The sequence below is a fragment of the Aplysia californica genome, unplaced genomic scaffold (assembly GCF_000002075.1).
Source record: "Aplysia californica isolate F4 #8 unplaced genomic scaffold, AplCal3.0 scaffold00030, whole genome shotgun sequence".
Classification (NCBI taxonomy): domain Eukaryota; kingdom Metazoa; phylum Mollusca; class Gastropoda; order Aplysiida; family Aplysiidae; genus Aplysia; species Aplysia californica.
Window position 1 is genome coordinate 1,214,530 of NW_004797300.1, and position 19,951 is coordinate 1,234,480.

The 19,951-nt window shown below is 39.8% G+C and overlaps 1 protein-coding gene across 1 annotated transcript in view; it reads right to left on the reverse strand.

Moving 5' to 3' along the window:
• The window catches only part of LOC100533532 (nicastrin), a gene marked incomplete in the record, with an annotated part of 45,611 nt that extends 29,452 nt beyond the window's left edge, over positions 1-16,159 (reverse strand). The window contains 5 exon segments of the mRNA XM_035973777.1: positions 1,029-1,171; positions 2,192-2,316; positions 4,670-4,793; positions 5,891-5,989; positions 16,047-16,159. Coding sequence (XP_035829670.1) covers positions 1,029-1,171; positions 2,192-2,316; positions 4,670-4,793; positions 5,891-5,989; positions 16,047-16,122 — 567 coding nt within the window.
• Between the last annotated feature and the right edge of the window lie 3,792 nt (positions 16,160-19,951).

Sequence of the window (19,951 nt, forward strand, 5' to 3'; positions counted from 1 at the left end):
TAATAATAATAATAATAATAGATGGATAGATAGCATTTGTATAGCCCCAAGTCCCGCTCAACAGCAAGCTCTATGCCCTTCACAATCTATATTATTACCCCAGCAGACCTGAGAGCATTCTGAAACAACCTCAACTTCCTGGGAAACACACAGTGCAAGTAGCAGTTTATAAGGGCGAAAACACAAACATACTGACAAGATCGTTTGCTGTCTATGGCCAGGTAGCCATTCCCACCTGGGTGAAGTGAGGGAAATTTGAGTAAAATGCTTTTCCCAAGGACACAACGTCGGGCCTGCAGCTCAAACCTGTCACCTCATGCTCTATGACCTTATGCAGTTGCGAGCACCATAAAACACTTACCAAAAAATGAAAAAAGCCTGCAACCACACGACTACGAGTCCGGTAGCCTAATCCATAGACTACCGAAGCGTATAATATGCAAGAAAAGAGAGTTAACAATTACCGTGCTCACGATGGTGTCAAAAACACCATCCTCCAACTACCCATATTGCACCAATAGAAAGTGGTCACAACAGAACAAGACAGGAAAGAAAATGTCAATAACACCCTCCAACCACCCACAAAACAACAACAGGAAGTAGTAATAAAACAACTGAATGAGAGACAGCAAGTCACCTGGTTGACCATAGATGATAGTGTCAGGGACACCCCCCAACCACCCACAAAATAACGAGAGGAAGCAGTAATCAAACAACAGAATATGAGACAGCCAGCGAGCAGTCACCTTGTTGTCCGTTGTGTCAGTGACTTCAAGTTTTACAGAAGAGTGAAAAAAATATAAAGCAAGGCTATTACATACACTTTTTAGCTATTTAGAACCCAACATTGTAGCCACTGTTAGGGATAGGTTTTATCTGACTGGAAGTTATTAATAGGAATGGTTGTGTGATGTCAGTCAGAATTCAGGACAAAAATAACAAAATCGTCATGTTCAGAGTTGGCTGCTTAGAATAAGATAAGTAGATATCTGACGAGACGGTAAAGGAGAGCCAGAGGCAGCAATCACCTTGTTGATGATGGTGCTAATGTCCTGCAGATCAGACAAGACGAAGACGGGCACCCCGAGGTCCTGGAAGTGGAGGCCTGTGCCTGCGGGGTTCCAGGTCATTTTCTTACAGTCGCCGTACTCCGAGTGGTTGCTGTACAGACCTGTCCACCAGGGGAAAAGATGAAACAATCTGTTAACACATTGGGTTTTTATTGTATTTTAAATTTCCTTTTCATAGATTTCGTAAGAGTTTCAAGGAATTTATTGTATTTTAAATTTCCTTTTCATAGATTTCGTAAGAGTTTCAAGGAACTTGAAAAAACAACAAGGAGATATAAGTGTGGCCAAAGAATAGAGGTAATACTAAATAGTAACATACAAAAAAAAAAAGAGAGTTCGTTTTAGCAAGAGTTTTCGGCACTTGCAACACAACAAGGTCATATTGGAGCAGCTGAAGTTTGGGAGTGTTACTGGACTGTAATATGAAAATTAAAGAAGGAAAAAAGATAAAGATGATCAACGCTTTTTTTAATAGTTTTAATAAAAGTTTAATGGCATTTGAAACACAGTGAGGTCACATTGGTGCTGCAAAGCTTAGAGGTGTTACAAAAGAGTAACAAACACGAAAAAGAAAGAGAGATAAGGACGAAAGATGTTTGATAGAAAAGAAGGAGCAGACCACATCAGAGCACCCATCAACCATCTACTGTTAGCTTTAGTAGGAGCTCTACGCATTTGCAACAAAATTAAGGTCATATTCACGCGCTGGTGCTGCCGAAGATTAAAGGTGTTACTTGACATTATATATGCACAAAGAAGAAGGAGGAAAGACATGGACGATCAAAGTTTTTCTTAGTTTTACTACAGTTTTACAGCACTTGCGCCAAAATTAGGCAAACTGATGAAGCAGAAGATTAGAGGTGTTACAAGACCGTAACTTTCAAATAAAAGAAGGAGCAAAGATAAGGAAGATCAATGTTTTTAAAAGTTTTAGTAAGAGTTTTACAGCACTTGCAACACAACTAGGTCATATTGGTGCTGCTGAAGATTAGAGGTGTTACTTGACCATAACACGAATTCAAAAGGTGTAGGAGAGAAGATAAGGATAATAAGACGCTTGATAGGAAAGGAGGAGCAGACAACACCAGAGCGCCCTCCAACCACCCACACCATCATCTCACCATATCTGTCGTTAGGACAGGCATCTACGGAGGAGAACGGAGGTGGTGCCTGAGTAGAGTTGTCTGCCTTGATGACCATGATGCCTTTGATACGGTCCGAGCCGACCAGTTTACGGACATTCATGCTGTGGCCAACAAAAAACATAGACAGACGAAAGATATATAATAATAATAACAATAAAAATGATTATAATGACAATAACAATAACAGCAACAACAACAATGATAATAATAATAATAATAATAATAATAGTAATAATAATAGTAATAATAATAATAGTAATAATAATAATAATAGTAATATTAAAAATAATAATAATGCCAAAATAATAATAATAATAACAATGATAATAATGATAATAACAATAACAAAACAACAACAATAATAATAATAATAATAATGATAATAGTAATAATTATGATAATAACAAGCTGGGTACCCAAAAGATGAACATACTCAAACGAACCGTTGGTCAAGTCACTGTGGAATCCCTTCCCACTGCTTGCGAACGAAATCCTTACTTGTTTAAAATGGTGTCTTAGAAGACGAACTTTTCCAAGATTGTATTTAAACGAAACTACTCCAAGGCATCGAATAAAGCGGGGAGGGGGGGAGGAGGGAATAAAAAGGGGGGAGGGGGGAGGACAAATGGTTCAAAATAAATAAACGGGATGGCACATTCAACCTCATACCCCTGTACTAGTAGGAACAAACCTGTTCTATTAGTTTCATTAAAAAATATAAACCAATGTAAAAAAAAAATGTTCAAGCACAGAAAACTGAGATAGCCAACCCAGTACCGGTACTAATACTTACGGTAATTTGCCAACATTGGTCTTTTTTGGGGGGCTCAACACTTTTTTAAAAACACATTTCAGCACGCAGAGTATTGAAAAACATTGATCAAACACACACAAAAAAAGTACATTTGCAGAATAACGGCTTTATCTGGAACCCCCCCCCCCCCCGAAATTGAATTGTGGAATGATGTTGATGAGTTACCACAGAAAAATTTACTAAAGCTATACTACGTCAATAGAAACATCTCAATGAACACCAAAATGAAAGTCCTGAAATGCTATGTTTGGTCAACCCTTCTATATGGCTGTGAATGCTGGGCAATCACTAAAAACAGTGAAAATAAAATTGAAGAAACAGAAATCTGGTTTCTTAGGAGACTGCTAAGAGTATCGTGGAAGGAAAAGAAATCAAATGAGGTAGTGCTTGATGAAGCCCACGTGGGACGCTCAATGTTAAAAACAATCAGGAAACGACAAACGCAGTTTTTGGGACACATAAATAGACATAAGGGTCTTTAACATCTAGCTCTCACTGGCAAAATTGAGGGTAAGCAAGGTAGGGAAAGGCCCAGAACAACATACTTGAGGAACCTAAACAAAAGGGTAACAGAGAAACGAGGCTTTTTTTTAGAGCATCTGAGGAAAGGAATGAATGGAGAACCATGAACGCCGATGTCTGTCGCAGATCTGGCACTGGATGATGATGATACTACGTCAGCCTTGGAAAATTGTCACACTCATATCAGATATATCAGATATGAACTATTAACTCTATTCGTACATCGTGTTTTACTATCGTACCCATACAAAGTGGAGAACTCAGTGCCACGACTTTCCAAAGAGGAAATTTACTCGTTAATCCGATCTGTACGCTTTGCATAGCAGTCCGTCAAAATTATTTTTTGAGAAATACTGAAAGTTTCAAAGAGATCTATCTATGTACTAAAAGTATTCTAAAATGTGAAGAATACAACCCCAGGGGTACAAAATGACCCCAGGGCGTACGGACAGGGTTAAACAAAACTATTCCTTTGAGTGTTCGAAAATTTCAAATTTTCACCTGACATAATATAAGTGACTTCACAAAATTAGTAGTCCTTTAGGAGTTCCAAAATGTTTTGAATTCACCTGACATGAGTAACTTTATCAACCCTTCGAGCACTGACCTCCTGAAGCTACCGTCCCTTCTGCTTGAGCTCCTGAGCCATGTTACCAACATTCATATGATCTTCAGAATCACATTTCATATTCCACTCAGGGATTTCCCTTGTCATTACCAGCATCTAATTCAGAAAGATCTTCAAAATAATCAATAAAGTCTTGTGAAGCAAACGCTGTTTTCCGTACGCGCATTTTTTCGCAGACAAGCCAGTTTGGGGATGGGGTCTCGTTCACCAGAGTAGCGGTGGCTAGGCATACAGGCATTTTTATGCGCCACCGGTGTGCTGGTGGCAAGGGCTCAAAGCTAATTCATGCCGCGGAAGCAAGAGGAAGGATCACAGCCCACCTGTTAAAAGATTTCAATTGTACCAAAAGAGTTGTAAATCACTTTCATAAACAAAAACAAAAAAAACAGGTGTAAAAATGTAAATACAACTGCATTTAACTGTCAGCTATGTATTAGTAAAAATATCAGTTCGGCAGTGCCAACAAAATGAAAAAAAAAAGAAGACAAACCCATTGAAGTCATCAGAATTGACAACAGCTATGTATGGCGCATGTGGGCCTTCTTTCAGCACCCACTGGTAATCATCTTCTGTATGCAAGTAGTACACAATACCAACATTTCCTCCCTCAGCCGCTGTGGAAGGAGGGAGGGGAAAAGAGTAGAAAGTGGCGGCGCTGGCATAATGAATAATGAGATCTGTTGTACATTGTGAATACATAACACAGCACAACTGCTCGTAGACTAGATTAATTATTATAAACAATATATATGGCTCTTTTCGTCTATGCAGACGGTCAATTTAGCTTAAGATGGTCTCTAGGTTTTCTTCATGCAGCTTCTTTCAAGGCTAATTCTTCCTATGTTTGAAGCTCAGATTCTGTCGCAGAGCTTGCATGTCAGTGTCGTAGATCGAAGCTCTGTATTTCTGCTGTTTTATAAACAATATAAAAATGGATTACTTACCACCAAAAAAAAAACTTTAAAGAAGCTTCATGAACTAAGAAGAAAGAAAGGCTACTCAATACATATCAAAAACAAAATAATTGTGAGCACAATACTGGCTCTGTATCAATAGCCAGAGAGCAGAAAGGGATACAACCCCCAAGGAATACTGAGGGGAGCTTATGGGAACAGCTTTTTTTCATGTCACATTACACTGACACAGAATTCAGACAGAACTGAATCTGAAAAAAGCTTTCTTCAAATGAGGTCTCACTTGGAAAATTTGAAATCATTTCTATTTTTGCGGTGACAACTAATTAAATTCAAATATAAGATGATGTAAGAATGTTTACAAAATAAAAGAAAAAACACATTGTTCTTCCAGAATTTAACATATTATTGTGTACAATGTATACTTTGCATAAATATGGCAGAACAATATCCATGAAAAAAACAACCTCTGTAAAATATCCTAAGAAACACATGCATACACAAAAGTACAGCTCATTATGTGCAATTCACATTAACACTACAGTACAGTAGGCATAATGAGCGCACTTCAAATAAACATTGTCACTAATTACTAAATTACAGAAAATTAAATACATGTCGTATAAAATCACAACATATTAGTCCTTTGTACTTTATACAAACACAAAATGATTTATAACGACAGGGTAACATTCAGTACTAGTTATAACACAAAAATGGAACTTCAGCAGATTATGACCTTCATAATAACACCAAACTATATTATCGACAGAGGTACTACTTTAATGTGGACTTACAGGCACAGCCAACTTGATGGGTAGCATTAAAGTTCCTGAAGCAAGCACTTTGTGTTTTCAAATCAATGTAGATCTTCTTTTTTGTGCGGATTCCGTGGGCTGAAATATTTACAGACAAATGTCTATTAGACTTGAACTGACAAGATCATCAAAACCAAAAAAACAACTAAAACGGGATTGTGCAGAAGCAGCAAAATCAGTTCCACTTGGTATTGCAAACTTACAAAGACAAGTGACTGAGCATTCAAATACAGCCAGAACAAGAAAAATAAATTCATCTTGGGCTCAGCAAAACAAAGCACAATGACACTGGGGGAACAGGAAGCGACAGACTACTATTTTGTATACAACCCTTAATTGGAGAAATAATGGCTTTTAGCAGTTAAACTTAAATAACCATAAATAATGAAAATGGTGGATCAGGTGGAATTTCCACCCATTCACATTTTGATGGATGATAAGACAGTACAGGCAGAGGCAAAGATGTAGGCTTGAGATGGAGATAAGAACAGAGACAGTTGGATCAGGGCTGCATTCTCTGGCACCAGCTTGATAGTAGACCGTTGATATTCCCAAATTTGTCCTTTGCCATCAACCGCCAGCTGCGTCATCAAAGAACATGCACCACTTGGCCCAGTTTCATACTTTTGTAATCATGTAATGCAAAAGGTTTTCATTTATTTTCTAAATTACTATTACCCTCTTTAGTGAAGTGTACTTTTTACAAAAATCATTTAGGTCTATATGCAGCAATCCAAGACAGCTATTTAATTTATTGGTCTCTGTTCTGAATTTAAAATTAATTTCCTTCTAATTGCTGTACATCGTTTAGTCGCTAAATAGCTTGCTATCAGACAACGCACATCAAGTACAGAACTACCCAGTAAGACCAAACTCATTTGAAAGATAAGAGAAGCAAAAAAGCAAGGTGACGGTGTCACACGATCCCACACAGTGATACAAATAGTGGCATTCTCCAGTTTTGGGTATCGATACCGACTTAAATAATACGGTATCGATGTTTTATCATCCAAAACACTATTTGATGTTTTGCAATTAGGCTTGATATCTCTCGCTCGCCGCACATCAAGCATCACATCGGCACGCGCGTTGAAAAGTTAAGTGTTAAGTAGGATAATCGTTTAGAATAGAATCTAGAACCAGAAATGATCTTTTCGGTGGAGCCAAAACCTACACTTCATAGTTATCGTTGGGGCCAAAACCAGACTAGTCCCAAATAGTAGCTTTGTAATAAATAGACTGGTGTGAGACAGGGATGTTTGCTATCACCTTTCCTCTTCATATTGGCAGTTGATTGGCTCATGAAGAAAACCATCAGAGGACACAGAAATGGTATAGTGGACCCCATGGACACAGTTGGACGATCTGGATTTTGCGGATGACTAGGCGCTTCTGTCGCACACCCTCGAACAGATGCAACAAAGACTTCTGTATTAAACAGCCTATCAGAGTCTGTAGGATTGAGGATCCACTCAAAAAAGTCAAAGGTCCTAAGGATAGAGATGCACAACGAAAGGAGCAGGTCACAATAGAAGGGAATTCACTAGAAGACGTTGAATCCTTCTGCTATCTTGGGAGTATAATTGATAGAGAGGGAGGAACAGGTGCTGAAATAAAGTCCTGTATTGGAAAAGCACAGGCTGCTTTCATGTCTTTGAATAGGATTTGGAAGACCATGGACATCTCACTAGGAACAAAGCTGAGGATTTTCAATTCAAATGTGAAGTCAGTCCTGATGTATGGATGTGAGACATGGAACACATTCAGACTTGCATAAAGAGCATCCAGGTTTTCTTGAACAAGTGTCTAAGAAAGTTACTGAGGATCAGATGGACAGACAGGGTCACCAACGAGGAAGTGGTAAGGAAAACAAGACGGATCCCAGTCAGAGATGACGTAGAAAGGAGTGACGATGAATTGGACATATTCTCAGGAAGTCAGGCAGCTGCATAACAAAGAAAGTGTTGGATTGGAATCCACAAGGTAAAAGATCAAAGTGAAGACCGCATGAAACCTGGAGAAGAACAGTAAAGCGGGAAGACATGGAATAACATCAAGAGGCTAGCCCGGGATAGAGAGAGGTGGAAAGTGTTTGTTCGTGGCTTATACCCTGGAGCAGGGTGAAAAGGCAATGATGATGAATAAATAGTTTTATTTTAGTAAAGAGGTTATTTGTGTGTATTCTTAACACTTATTACGCCTAAGTAGAAAGCTTACTTGTGTGTGTGTGTACTAGAAAAGACACCGGGAAGGAAGGCATTATTGGGAGTCGACTCCCCATAATGTCAACTGGTGGTTGAGTCGACTGCCCATTTAATCAGTTGATGTTATTGGGAGTCACAAAAATGCAGTTATTTTTTAACTCAAAGGGTTTTTTCGAGGTTCCTTTGCAAAATTACAAAAGCTGTTTCGACCGGCTCAAAAAAAAGGTAAACAAAAGTAAAGTTCTGAGTCGAGTCTACCTCATTTACATAAAAGGGAGGACTTCTGTAGTTTGAGTTGCCACCATGGACAAGCGTGGCTTTCTCTGTACCGGTCTACTTTTGTTTGGGGTTTTTCCGGGCGCACGTGTCGCGGTAAGAGATGAAGAGAAAAAAAAAAAATAACGATTTCATTCCGCACATATATATTTGGAACGGAAGAACAAAAAAAAAAAGAACCTAACCCTAAAACTTACCTTAATCAGGAGGGGGCGAGCCCCACAATGATAATGTCCAATGTGTACCCTTTCTTGTACATATAATAAAGATGACATGTTCCGTGCACGGCCGCGTGCGTCATTGTTACAATGCTTGTCATTTATACCATTATGAATGGAGTCCATAGTGAATAAAGTCTTGGTTTACTAAACAAAAGGAATTTGAAGTCTATAATTTGCCTTACGGCTTATCTGTTTTTGTCATCATTGTTACATACAAGAAATACAGTGGTTGTCAAACTAATAGTCTACCTATATCTCCAAAACCCTACATCTCTATCATCTATGCTCTGATACTTCAGGAATATGAGCACTGACAGAAAAGGGGGAAGGACTTCAGTAACGAGTGACCACCCCAACAAACACAATGAAGAGACCTAGCCCTAACCCAAACCCTACCCTTAGCCCTACCCCTCTATTCTACTTTGTCTCATATAAATCTAGTGGTTTCTCGTTATGAAAGTCCTCCTGAAAAGGGAGTCAAATTGGTAAGAAAATAATTTTTGCACCACTGAGTCTCAAGATCGTCTCACGTTTTGGAAATGGCTGTAAAAGACTGTACTGGCACTTATATATTCTTCTCGTATGGAAGTAGGTGTTCCTGTATCAGTATTAACCCTTAGAGCGCTGACTTCTTTCTCCTTATATTTTCCCTCTGTGCTGAATTTATTTTGGAAAAACGCCAGATTTGCAAATTTTTGGCTAATAACTTTTTTATTTGTCAAAATTTTTAATGAAGGTAAGAATAAAAGTTTTAGAATATTGAAAGTTCTTTATGAATATCTGAAGCAAAAAGTATTTTGTAAAGTTGTTGTTGTAGTCGTGGTGTTGGAAATGACTGAATAAAAACTGCCGGTTCATTGGATCTCTAGAACTAGACCAGTCTAGAAGCTTCGTAAGCCTACGTTATATTCCACAAAGTGTTAGCTCTAGCATCAAAACCCTCGAAATCATCTTCCGATTCAAGGAAAATACGCGGAACATCTTCATCTGAATCTGATGCGACACTATTTTTATGTTTGTCACGGGTCGCAATCGCGGATTTTCAGACTTCACAGTCACTCGACTTCAACGTGAAACAAAAAACTCCTCGCGCCTCGATCGAAACCCATGACAAGAAAATGGCGGGCAAAATCAATTCAGCATATCCTACCAGCCAGCAGTATGAAAATTAATACATCGTTCTTTTCGTATATCAATTAAACTATGCCAATGTCTATCGCGACCGGCGGTCGCAATCAGCACTTTACGGAAGTTCGGGCCGTCATGACTGGTGGTCGCGATCAGCACTCTAAGGGTTAAAATTAAACGAAAAGGCGTATATAGTAGATCTACAGTTTATAATAAGTAGGCAATTCGAGGTGCATAAATTTGTTCTTGGCGTCACCTTCTCTGGAAGTGATGCCACGCCCCTGACCAAAAGTAGGTTAATTTATGAGTACGAATTTCGACTTCCACACAATTCATTAGTTTGCCCTATTTCTGATTGGTTGTCAAGTTTCATTCACATTGGTCCAGAAATAGAGCAGAACGAGCTCGAGAAGAGAAAGTCAGTAGCAATGCCAATGAAAATTTAGTTTTAAACTTTAGCCCTTTTTTATTTGGTACCTAAGAATGAATTTTCAATTTTACGAATTATACTTCTTGAATTTTAAGAATCGGTTCATAAATAAAAAAGTTATGGGGTTGTAAAGGTCGACAAAATATGGATGACCCATATATAGGAAAATACTCCTAAAAAGTGGACCACTCAGTAGTAGATTCTGTTTTTAAACCTCCAAAAAACTTTCTTTTCTTTTTTTCCACAAGAGACAGCACAGGACAAATAGTGATTTATTTTGATGGTGGCAAATCTTTTTAAAACAAAAAAATCAAGGGCACGGCAAAAATTGCCGCGGTTGACTCTTTGTTTTTAAGGGCATTACGGCAAATTGCAAAGGCACCAAGGCAAATTGCCGCTGTCTATTTCAAGCCCTGCGACACCAAAAGTATAGGTTAATTCATGTGTACGAACTTCAACGTCCACAGATCATTAGTTTGCCCTATTTTCTGATTGGTTGCCGAGTTTCATTCGGATTGGTTCGAAAATAGAGCAGACCGAGGTTGACAAAGTTTGTCACCTACGCTTCAGCCGGGTCCTCACAATCACCCGCAAACGGGGACCAAATTTTCGCAGCGCGGGAAAGTCCGATTGGCATTGCTAAAGTAAGTCATTATCGTTACGACCCGATCCAAAAATTCACCCGCAAACGTGAACCAGATTTCGGTGCTTTTTCGGAAGTTCACACCCCCCTTATTTGAGCCTAGATCTACATCGAGATCTGTATGTTTGATGAACGGCAAAACATCAAATGGGAAGATTGAAGAATACCGGACCACTCATACATTATTGCGCGAGAAAGTGGGGTAGGTGGGGCGGGTGGTTGGGGTGGAGGGGGGGGGAAGGGGGGTTCAGGGGGGTCTCCCCCCTGACATAACTTTAATGAATAGATCTACCGGTCCGAGATTCTCCATTGAGAGATATCAAAAACGGGAAAATTATGAATTCCTAAGGTTGAGACATAGGCAAAATCAGTCCGCTGGTCCGTTATTCTTCAATCAAATTATGGTAAAATTCAGCCCCCCCCCCCCCCCCCTTGAATCCCCCACCATATTTTTATTAGGTCAGGGGGGCTGAAACTCCCCCTACTCTTGAGGCCAAAACCGGCGAATAACAATTGCGGTGTGGGAACTACTGAAAAATTGCCCAAATTTTGGCTGTGCGCGAAAGCCTGATTGTCATTGCTAAATTATTATAATAGCCTATATTATCCCCTTTCCAACCCCAGGTCATTTCATTTTATAAACGAAGTGATTATTCGGACTCGAGTCCGAATATGAAAAAATGTTATTCGGACTCTGATTCTTGTCCAGCATGACATCACTTCCGACTTCCTGTGACTCGTGAATCCGGCTTCCTGTCCTGCCTCACTCGTGACTCGCCTCAGGCTGGGTAGAGACCGGGATCACTTCAGGCAAAGAGGCGTTTTGTGCAGGAGCCGAGTTTTAATCTTATGATGAATTTGAGGCCGGCCTGAAAAGTTATAGCTCTTCTAATAAATGTTTATTTGTCAAGAGGTCATCAGAAGCAATTAAAGATGGCTCGTTAGCGTGTGTCGGGGTAGGATGGGCGGCCTGCACACGTGTGGCTGTGTGCGTGTCGGGGAGGGGGGGCACTATCGGTCCGGGCTTTGAACGTCGCATACGCGTCAGTCTTTTCCCCCCCGGCAACTGATCATTATTACAATAATAAGATAGTCTTGACGTAGATCTACGTAATGAATTGTGCGCTGGTCTATGGAATCAAAAGTTGCCGTATGCTCAGCTCTACACAGCAACACAACTTTTTCTTGGTAAACAATCGAATGACACAGGTTGTGTATTTGAACGAATCGGTCTTTTTTTTTTTTACACAGCTCATAATATGCAGGTGCCAGGTGGTCAAGTAATCTTCAATTTTACCTTTTTCTACAACAAAGGAAGTAGGAAACGTGGGGGGGGGGGGGGGGCGGGGGCGTATCAATGAGGCGGCGGGCATTTAGGGTGAACGCAAAATTTGTTGGCCTAGATCTAGTCTATAACAGTGAACGCGCACCGGGTGAGAATAGCCAAAAGTGAGTCAGTGAAGACTCGCCTGCACTATTCTCACCCCGGGTGAGAATAGAGAGGTGGCCTTGCTGATAAGATTCGCATCTCAGCACAGACGTAGGACAAGAGTTCAAACAAAGGCCACCTCTATTCTCACTTCACCCGGAGTGAGAATAGTGCAGGCGAGTCTTGTGGCTATTCTCACCCGGTGTGCGTTCACCAAATTTTGCGTTCACCCTAAACCACAGAATTCTACACTGTGATAACAGAAAAATTGTAGAATTCTGTGCCGTGAACAAACGTTCCATTACAACTGTAGCTACTAAAAGCGTACAATTTTGTCTGTGGGCAGTGGAGAGAGAGAGAGAGAGAAAGAGAGAGGAGTAGCGCGAGAATTTCCGGGCAAAACAAAATGGCGACCCGCGTAGTTCGGCTCGATTCGAAAAGTTAAATAGCTGTAGCATCTTTGTAGACAACCAAATTAATTTACTTTTGTGTTTTAACATCATTTTTTAACTTTGTTTTGGTCAATTTGATCGTCCACACCGATAGACAGTATTCAGAAAGAGACAGAGAGAGAGAGAAGAGGGGAGGAGTTGATCTTGCGAGAACTTCCGGGCGGGTGAGAATAGCCACTTTCTAAAACAAATCTATCTAGATCTCTAGATCTATTTATCTAAATCTAGAATATAGAAGATCTAGAGTCTATATCTAAATTACGACTAGAGTAGGCCCGCATCACCGCGCTACTGTTTTGGTGCGCAACCCCCGGTCTCCTGCTTTGTTTTGGATAAGAACAGCGAAAACGAGGTCATTTTCTGTGAGCATGCGCAGAATGCAGCTTATTTCACTTTCGTTTTGGAGGTTCCTGTCAACACACGTGATTCTATGGTGTCGGAAAGTTTTGCCCCTTCATATTAATGGTTTTCGTAACCGGTATCGATCAATTTACTAAGCGCTTGAGTAGTCGATTATTTAGCACATCTAGCTAATCTAGCTCTAATGTATCGTAGAATGTATACTAGAATCGATAAATACTATCGCAGGCTGCTTCTTAATGCCCAAGAATGTGCTAGATAGGGTTGCGCACTGAAGCGGACCAAATTTGGGCAGTCCGTTTCGTGCGCAATATCGGCTTTTTTGCTATTTGGCATTGATAGTGTGGCTTCTAGGCCCTTTGTTTGTTTTACTTATTAAGTTATTTCTCTATGACCTGCATTGTGCACTGAAACAGACTGTTTTCCTTCCATTTGGATGCATTATATTGCCATTGGAAGATGATAAGTTAATGTATTCATGTCAAAATTAATTAATATGGAAATATAATCTCCAAAATGTTCAATTTCTTCTTTTCATGTCTTTTTCTTCTTCTTTTTTGCCCTTTTCCTTAAAGAATACTAGTCTAGGTATAGTCTAATTCTTGTTTTCTTCTTTCACTTCCTTGACCTTGTGTCCACAGCACCTTTCTTTTTCAATTTCTTCTTTTCACGTCTTTTTCTTCTTCTTTTTTGTCCTTTTCCTTCTAAAATACTAGTCTAGGTATAGTCTTACGAAGTGACTATTTCTCCGAACGTTCGGAGAAATAGTGCCGATCTTTATTTCTCCGAACGGTTTTCGGCTTCCGGTCTCGTGATTTTTTGCCTATTTATTGCGAGAGTTCGGCGCCAACTTTCATTCTGCCTCTGCCTCTGGTCTGGGAAGGAACACGTACCGCATGGCAAGCCCGCCTACAGACAACCTTCAGTAACACCCACCACACACCCACCACCATCATGCACATGTACACACACTAACTAAACATAACTAGTGGGCAACTTTTGAACGTATGACGAGCTGAACTGTGGATGGAGAGACAGTGTGAGTGAAAGAGCGGGTGAAAGGAAGAATGTGCGAGTGTATCCACAGGCGACAGCAACTAAAAGACGACGACACTGACCACCCCTGGCCTGGTCCACAGCTCACGAACAAAAGGAATGCAGCTCAGGCGGTGTTTTGCCTATATTATTGTCCATGGTTCGCAGGGAACAAGTGAGATTTTCTTTGTGTGTGCCTGGAGGGATGGGGTGGGGTATGAAAGTCATGCGGACGGGGATGAGCCGCGGGAGAGAACACGGGAATTGAATGAAAGAGTGAAACTGAAAGAGACGAATAACTCATGAGTCCTGGAGTGAATGGATCCTGTGTTTCTATTTTTGTATACTTTGAACTGTTACTGAATAAAGGCTGAAATAAAGCCCGAAAAACAAACAAACACACACACACACTCCTCACTCTCCACTTACTACCACACACAGACACACTCAAACACTCACACATACATACACACACACACACACACACACACACACACAGGAGCAAATTTTTGGGTCTATATCTATTTAAATTTTCAACAGCTAGTCTAGATGAGATTTTTAGATGAGTGTAAAAACGTGAAAAAGAAAGGTTTCATAACAGAAAGAAATCAAAATTAGAACAGCCCAAAAACAACAACAAACATTAACAAATAAGGGCGTGTGTCCACCTGTCCGAAGAAGATTGGCAGTTTTAACCCTAAATGTGCGTAATTTTTTTTTAAAAGTACAGGATATTACATGTAAATTATGGAATCACACACATTAAGGGGCTTGCCAGTGTCAGTACATTGGTCGCAGCAGTGACAAACGCAGATGCCAGTTCTATGTGTAGTTATCAATAACCCTCCGTAGATCTAGATCTAGACAGCACACGAGTGAACACAACACATTACGTTTAAAAGCAGCACCTTTCATAGGCAACACGTCATATCTATAGCGAAAAACTGTTTGGAATTGTAGCATTTCTTTATATAAATATTTACGGCGGACATTTTTTGGACCGATTGAACCATATTGTATACGAACAATCTTTGGTAGGCCCATACTATAATTATAGATCTATATAATATCCGAAATTTGGGGGAAAGGATGATATTTCAGAGTGTTCGGAGAAATAGTGCCCAGCTTTATTTTCCTGAACGTTCGGAGAAATAGTGCCCAGCTTTATTTTTCCGAACGTTCGGAGAAATAGTGCCCAGCTTTATTTTCCCGAACGTTCGGAGAAATAGTGCCGGCCATAGTCTTATTCTTGTTTTCTTCTTTCCCCTTCTTGTGTCCACAGCACCTTTCTTTTTATCCATTATCAAAACACATACACAAGGTGTAAGGAAATCTCCTGTCAGGGGGCGCACAGCTCCCAAAAAGAACACGCCTTTAATTGACCTTGGCCTTCCATTATGGTCAGTACAGGAACTTCTTGCAAGGAAAAGAAGACAAAGCAAGGATAGAGAAAGATGAAAAGTGTCAGAAAAGAGCTAGATCTAGATCTAGAGCTGTAAACATGGTACTATTGCGCACCCAACAAGACGATATGTTGCACCAAACCAGAAACCTTGCGCACCAAACCAGACACACGTTACCAAACAAACACCACCACAACATATAGAAATTTTAAACTGCTGTTACAGTAATGCGCTACACCGTATAGAGAGGAAGTTTTTCTAACTTCTGGTGAAAAAATCATGAAGATCGACCTGTAACTTCCAGAGATATCCACAAAAGATCGCTTACTGTATATCGCACCACAGGATGTACTCTACATCTAGACCTAGAATCTACAGTAGACTAGGCTAGGCAGACTTGAGTAGCCTAGATTAGGTTTCAAGAGCAGTCACTGAGTCACTTTCACCGATGATATCATGGGAACCAGAACAATGTTCCTTGAGACTAAGATCAAAACTTAACGTCAAAACACTTACACTTCAAACCTACATCATTATAGACATTTCCCCCTTACCTGAATGAACAAACAAGCCAAGAACAACAGCTGTGAGTAATACAGGAAGGGTAGAACTACTCCACCAGGAAGCCATTTTTTCGCATCTCCTGATAAAAAGTAGAATTCGGAAGTTTCACAGACATAATAATAATAATGATAAGTTTTGTCTCATTATTTCTCACTTTTCAAATTACTTATGATCATGGTGATTTACAACTACCAATAAATCTTTTAAAAGTTTTATATATAATTTTTTTTTTAATTATGGCAGCAAACCTTATTTTATATTTTCGTAAATTTGCGGAGAAACAATATTTGCATCATCTCAGCGACCTGATACGCTACCTAGAAGTACAAAATTAAGAGAGGTAATCATCAAGCTCCTGTGTACTCCAGGAAGCAACAATATTATGGTAGTGGGAGAAAAACGAAACCGAGCATCATTACTGTTGTCGAAATCGAAACAAGTTTTGAAGCATTCCATCTCAGAAAAAACACAATAATAATTACAAATTTTGAATACACTTGTTGTTGTTTTTTTTACTGATCATGCGACAACAATGTAAGCAATAAACAACAAACAGCAGCACAGAGTGAACAGCTTTTGTGATACTTTCACTTTATTTCACGTGAAACAGAAAAGCGCTCTCCTGAGGACATATTACATGTAACAGTAATGGTAATCGAGGATATTACTTATACAAGTCGAAAGTGTGGCAACACAGGCACTAATTATGTAGTATGCTTAGTTAATAGGCCTATACAAAAAGGCCTATTGATAGGCTATATGCATTGTATATTTACGTATTTATTAATATATTGGTTTTTATAAGTGTTTTACGGCACTCGCAACTCCATAAGGTCATGATATGAGCTCGCGGGACACATTAAACATTTTCAGTTTGGTAGGAATTAATTTTGAATTTGAATTTTGTACGGGTGGCGGCCGAAGCAAGTATTTTTATCAATTTTGGACTACCGATTGGATCTCTTATCTACGCAATTTGCACACGGGTTTTAGAGATTTTTCACCCTTATCCGAGAAAGTTAGGTGTTAGATATTCCCTACCCTACGATCAGGGGTGTGATTAAAATATATCAGCAAGAAAGAGTGAGGATCTATATATACAAGTCTGCAGAAAGAGTTAGGAGCCCAGAAGAGGGGCAAAGGAGAGGGAATGGGGGCAGAAAGTGGCGACGAAAGCAGACGACAGAACATGGTTAGAGAGCAGGAAAGGAGGTGAAGCTTCAAACACTCCTTTAAAGAAAAATCGCTCTCTCTCTCTCTCTCTCTCTCTCTCTCTCTCTCTCTCTCTCTCTCTCTCCTGTCTCTCTCACTCGGATCTGAGTGTTTATCTATTTCTATTTGTCTCTATCAAGGACATTATGCCTCTATTTATATGTCACTCACACGTTGATGCTGTTTCTTGTGTTGCAGGTTTGTAGAACCTAAGCCATGTGTTTGTTGTGGGTTTACATTAACAGGTCATTTTTTAAAAGGGGGTTGGGAGTATTGTTACAAATTCTTACTCCGGCCACAACCTCCTCTAGATTAAATCGCCTATATAATATTGCTTAGAGTAAGAATTAGAGGGAAAGTCATACAAATCAAAAGGGCAATTAGAAAAGAGAATTTTTATCTGATATCCTTTCCATATATTATGTAGAACATATCTGCTGCCCGAGATTCTTCTTTTTTCTTCTTCGTTCTTCATGGCAGATTAGATGGTGAGGGCTAAAGTGTTGAGTGTTGATGAACTCCACAGTGATTCCCAGGTCGAGAGGGCTGCCATATCTTCTGGTGTATGTCCTTAGGTTGAGGCCAGTATTTTTGTCCTGCCGTACCCATTAGTGGGCAGTCCTGGATAAATTTTATGCTGTGCATCTTGGCGGATGGCACCACGAGGACAGTTGGACCCATCAAGCACCGATCTTGAATAGGAAGAACATGAGCTGCTTCAGCCTGTTGTGTTCTGTTCTGAGTCTGAAGATAATCACTTGGTCGGCTTTTGGGAGCTGGTAGATTGGGTACTTTCTTCTGTGTTGTGGGTGTGTCTCATTCCATTGGGCATCGGTTGATGAGTGTTTTTTCCTCCTGGTAGTTGGGGCTGAGGAGGGTTTGTTCCCTTTGTCCTCCTTTCCTCGCCAGCTCGTCGCCACATTCGCTTCCAAATATTATTATGTCGACGTGCTCAGGAATCCATTGCAAGACAACTCTGCAGGATGTAGAGTTTAGTGCCATGGTAGTTCTTGTTAGGGTAGTGAGTTCAGTACTCTCGTTGTTCTCCGGGGATTTTAGGACTGATTTTGTGTCTGTCAAAGGTACCACTTTCGCGTTGTGTGTGGCCTCACTGTTTCCGAGCACCTTGGCTGCCTCATTGAGAGCTTTTGTCTCTGCCTTATAGTTATTGGCGCATTTTCCTGTTGGTATTCTGATGCTAGAACTTATTTCGTCAAGCCACTCTATGTAGATACATGTACCCCCACCCCCGTCTCGTGTTGCCTCGTGGCTGATCCATCTGTGAATGCTCTGATCCACTGATCTGGTGGGAACTTCTCTCTGAGATTGACTTGGGTCAGGTGGTGTGACTGGCTCTTGGATACTGCTCCTTTGCTGACAATTCCTTCAATTTCCTTTATGACCTCTGGATGGCTGTGCTGATTCCAAAGAGGACAGTCTTTTGTTGTTTGATCGGGGCATTTGGTTCAAGGTCTGGTAAATCCAGGTTCTTGTGAATTCCCCTGGCTGAAGTCGTACTGTTTTGCCGTTTCAGTCTTTTCTTTTGTTTGTTTTTCATTATTTTGTACATGGGATGACTTGTGAGATGTCGGAACTTGGTGTATTGGGTCAGCGTTTTCTTTACTCTCCTATCTTCCAGCGATCCCAGACCTGCTACTGCTTCAATATTGTGAGGCAGCGTGGTGGAATCAGGCTCTCGTCAATTTTTGGGCATGTAGAGTCATTGGTATCATCTTAAAGCGTGTTCACTTGTCTTTATTTGGATGAAAAAAATATCCATTTATCTTGAATACAAGTCGAGATATTTGCGAAAGAAGGGGGTGTGGATCACTTGTTTTCAAAGGTAAAATTAGTGAGAAAATGGCCGCCAAAGATTAGTTACTTCCTTAGCTTAAGAATCCGTGGTAACTGAAAATTTACATTTTGTGTGCCTTTAATCAACGTTTTTCAGAAAAATCCACTCAGGAACGAGTTCTTTAATGGGCATGAAAGCTGTTGAGGCAAAAAACAAAAAATTGATGAAAATTCACAAACCTGCGGAAAAATGCAAGTTTCTTGACTTTAATTATTTTGACGAGAGCCTGATTCCACCACGCTGCCTCACATATAATTTATTGGTGTGACTTTAATTCCTCCTTTGACAATTGTCAGGCTTTGGTTTTGCACTGTTTCAACTTCAACCTTTTGGAGGGTGGTCTTGGCGGCAGTTCCCCTTGAGGCCATTACATACTCTCTGACCGGTCTGCTATTCTATCCGTGCCCGAGATGGAAATCTTCAATAGTTTTTTGTGATGATGGCCTGGCTTGCGTTCTTTTGGTCTCGATTTCAATTATAACAGTTTGGTTTAGCCATTATTGTCCAGTTTTCCTCCTTTAAAAAAATTCTTCTCCGAATATTGTTAAATAATGTGTGTCTGTATTAATTAATTGATTAATTAATTTATTTATCGATTAATCATTCAGTTATGTAGCTATTAGATATCATAATTATAGTAATTATCATCACAATTAATGTTATCCTATTTATTTTAATATACTATTATTATCATAATTGTTTATTATCAATTTTATTATCGTTATCGTTCTTCTTCTTCTTCTTCTTCTTCTTCTTCTTCTTCTTTTCTTCTTCTTCTTCTTCTTCTTCTTCTTCTTCTTCTTCTTCTTCTTCTTCTTCTTCTTGTAG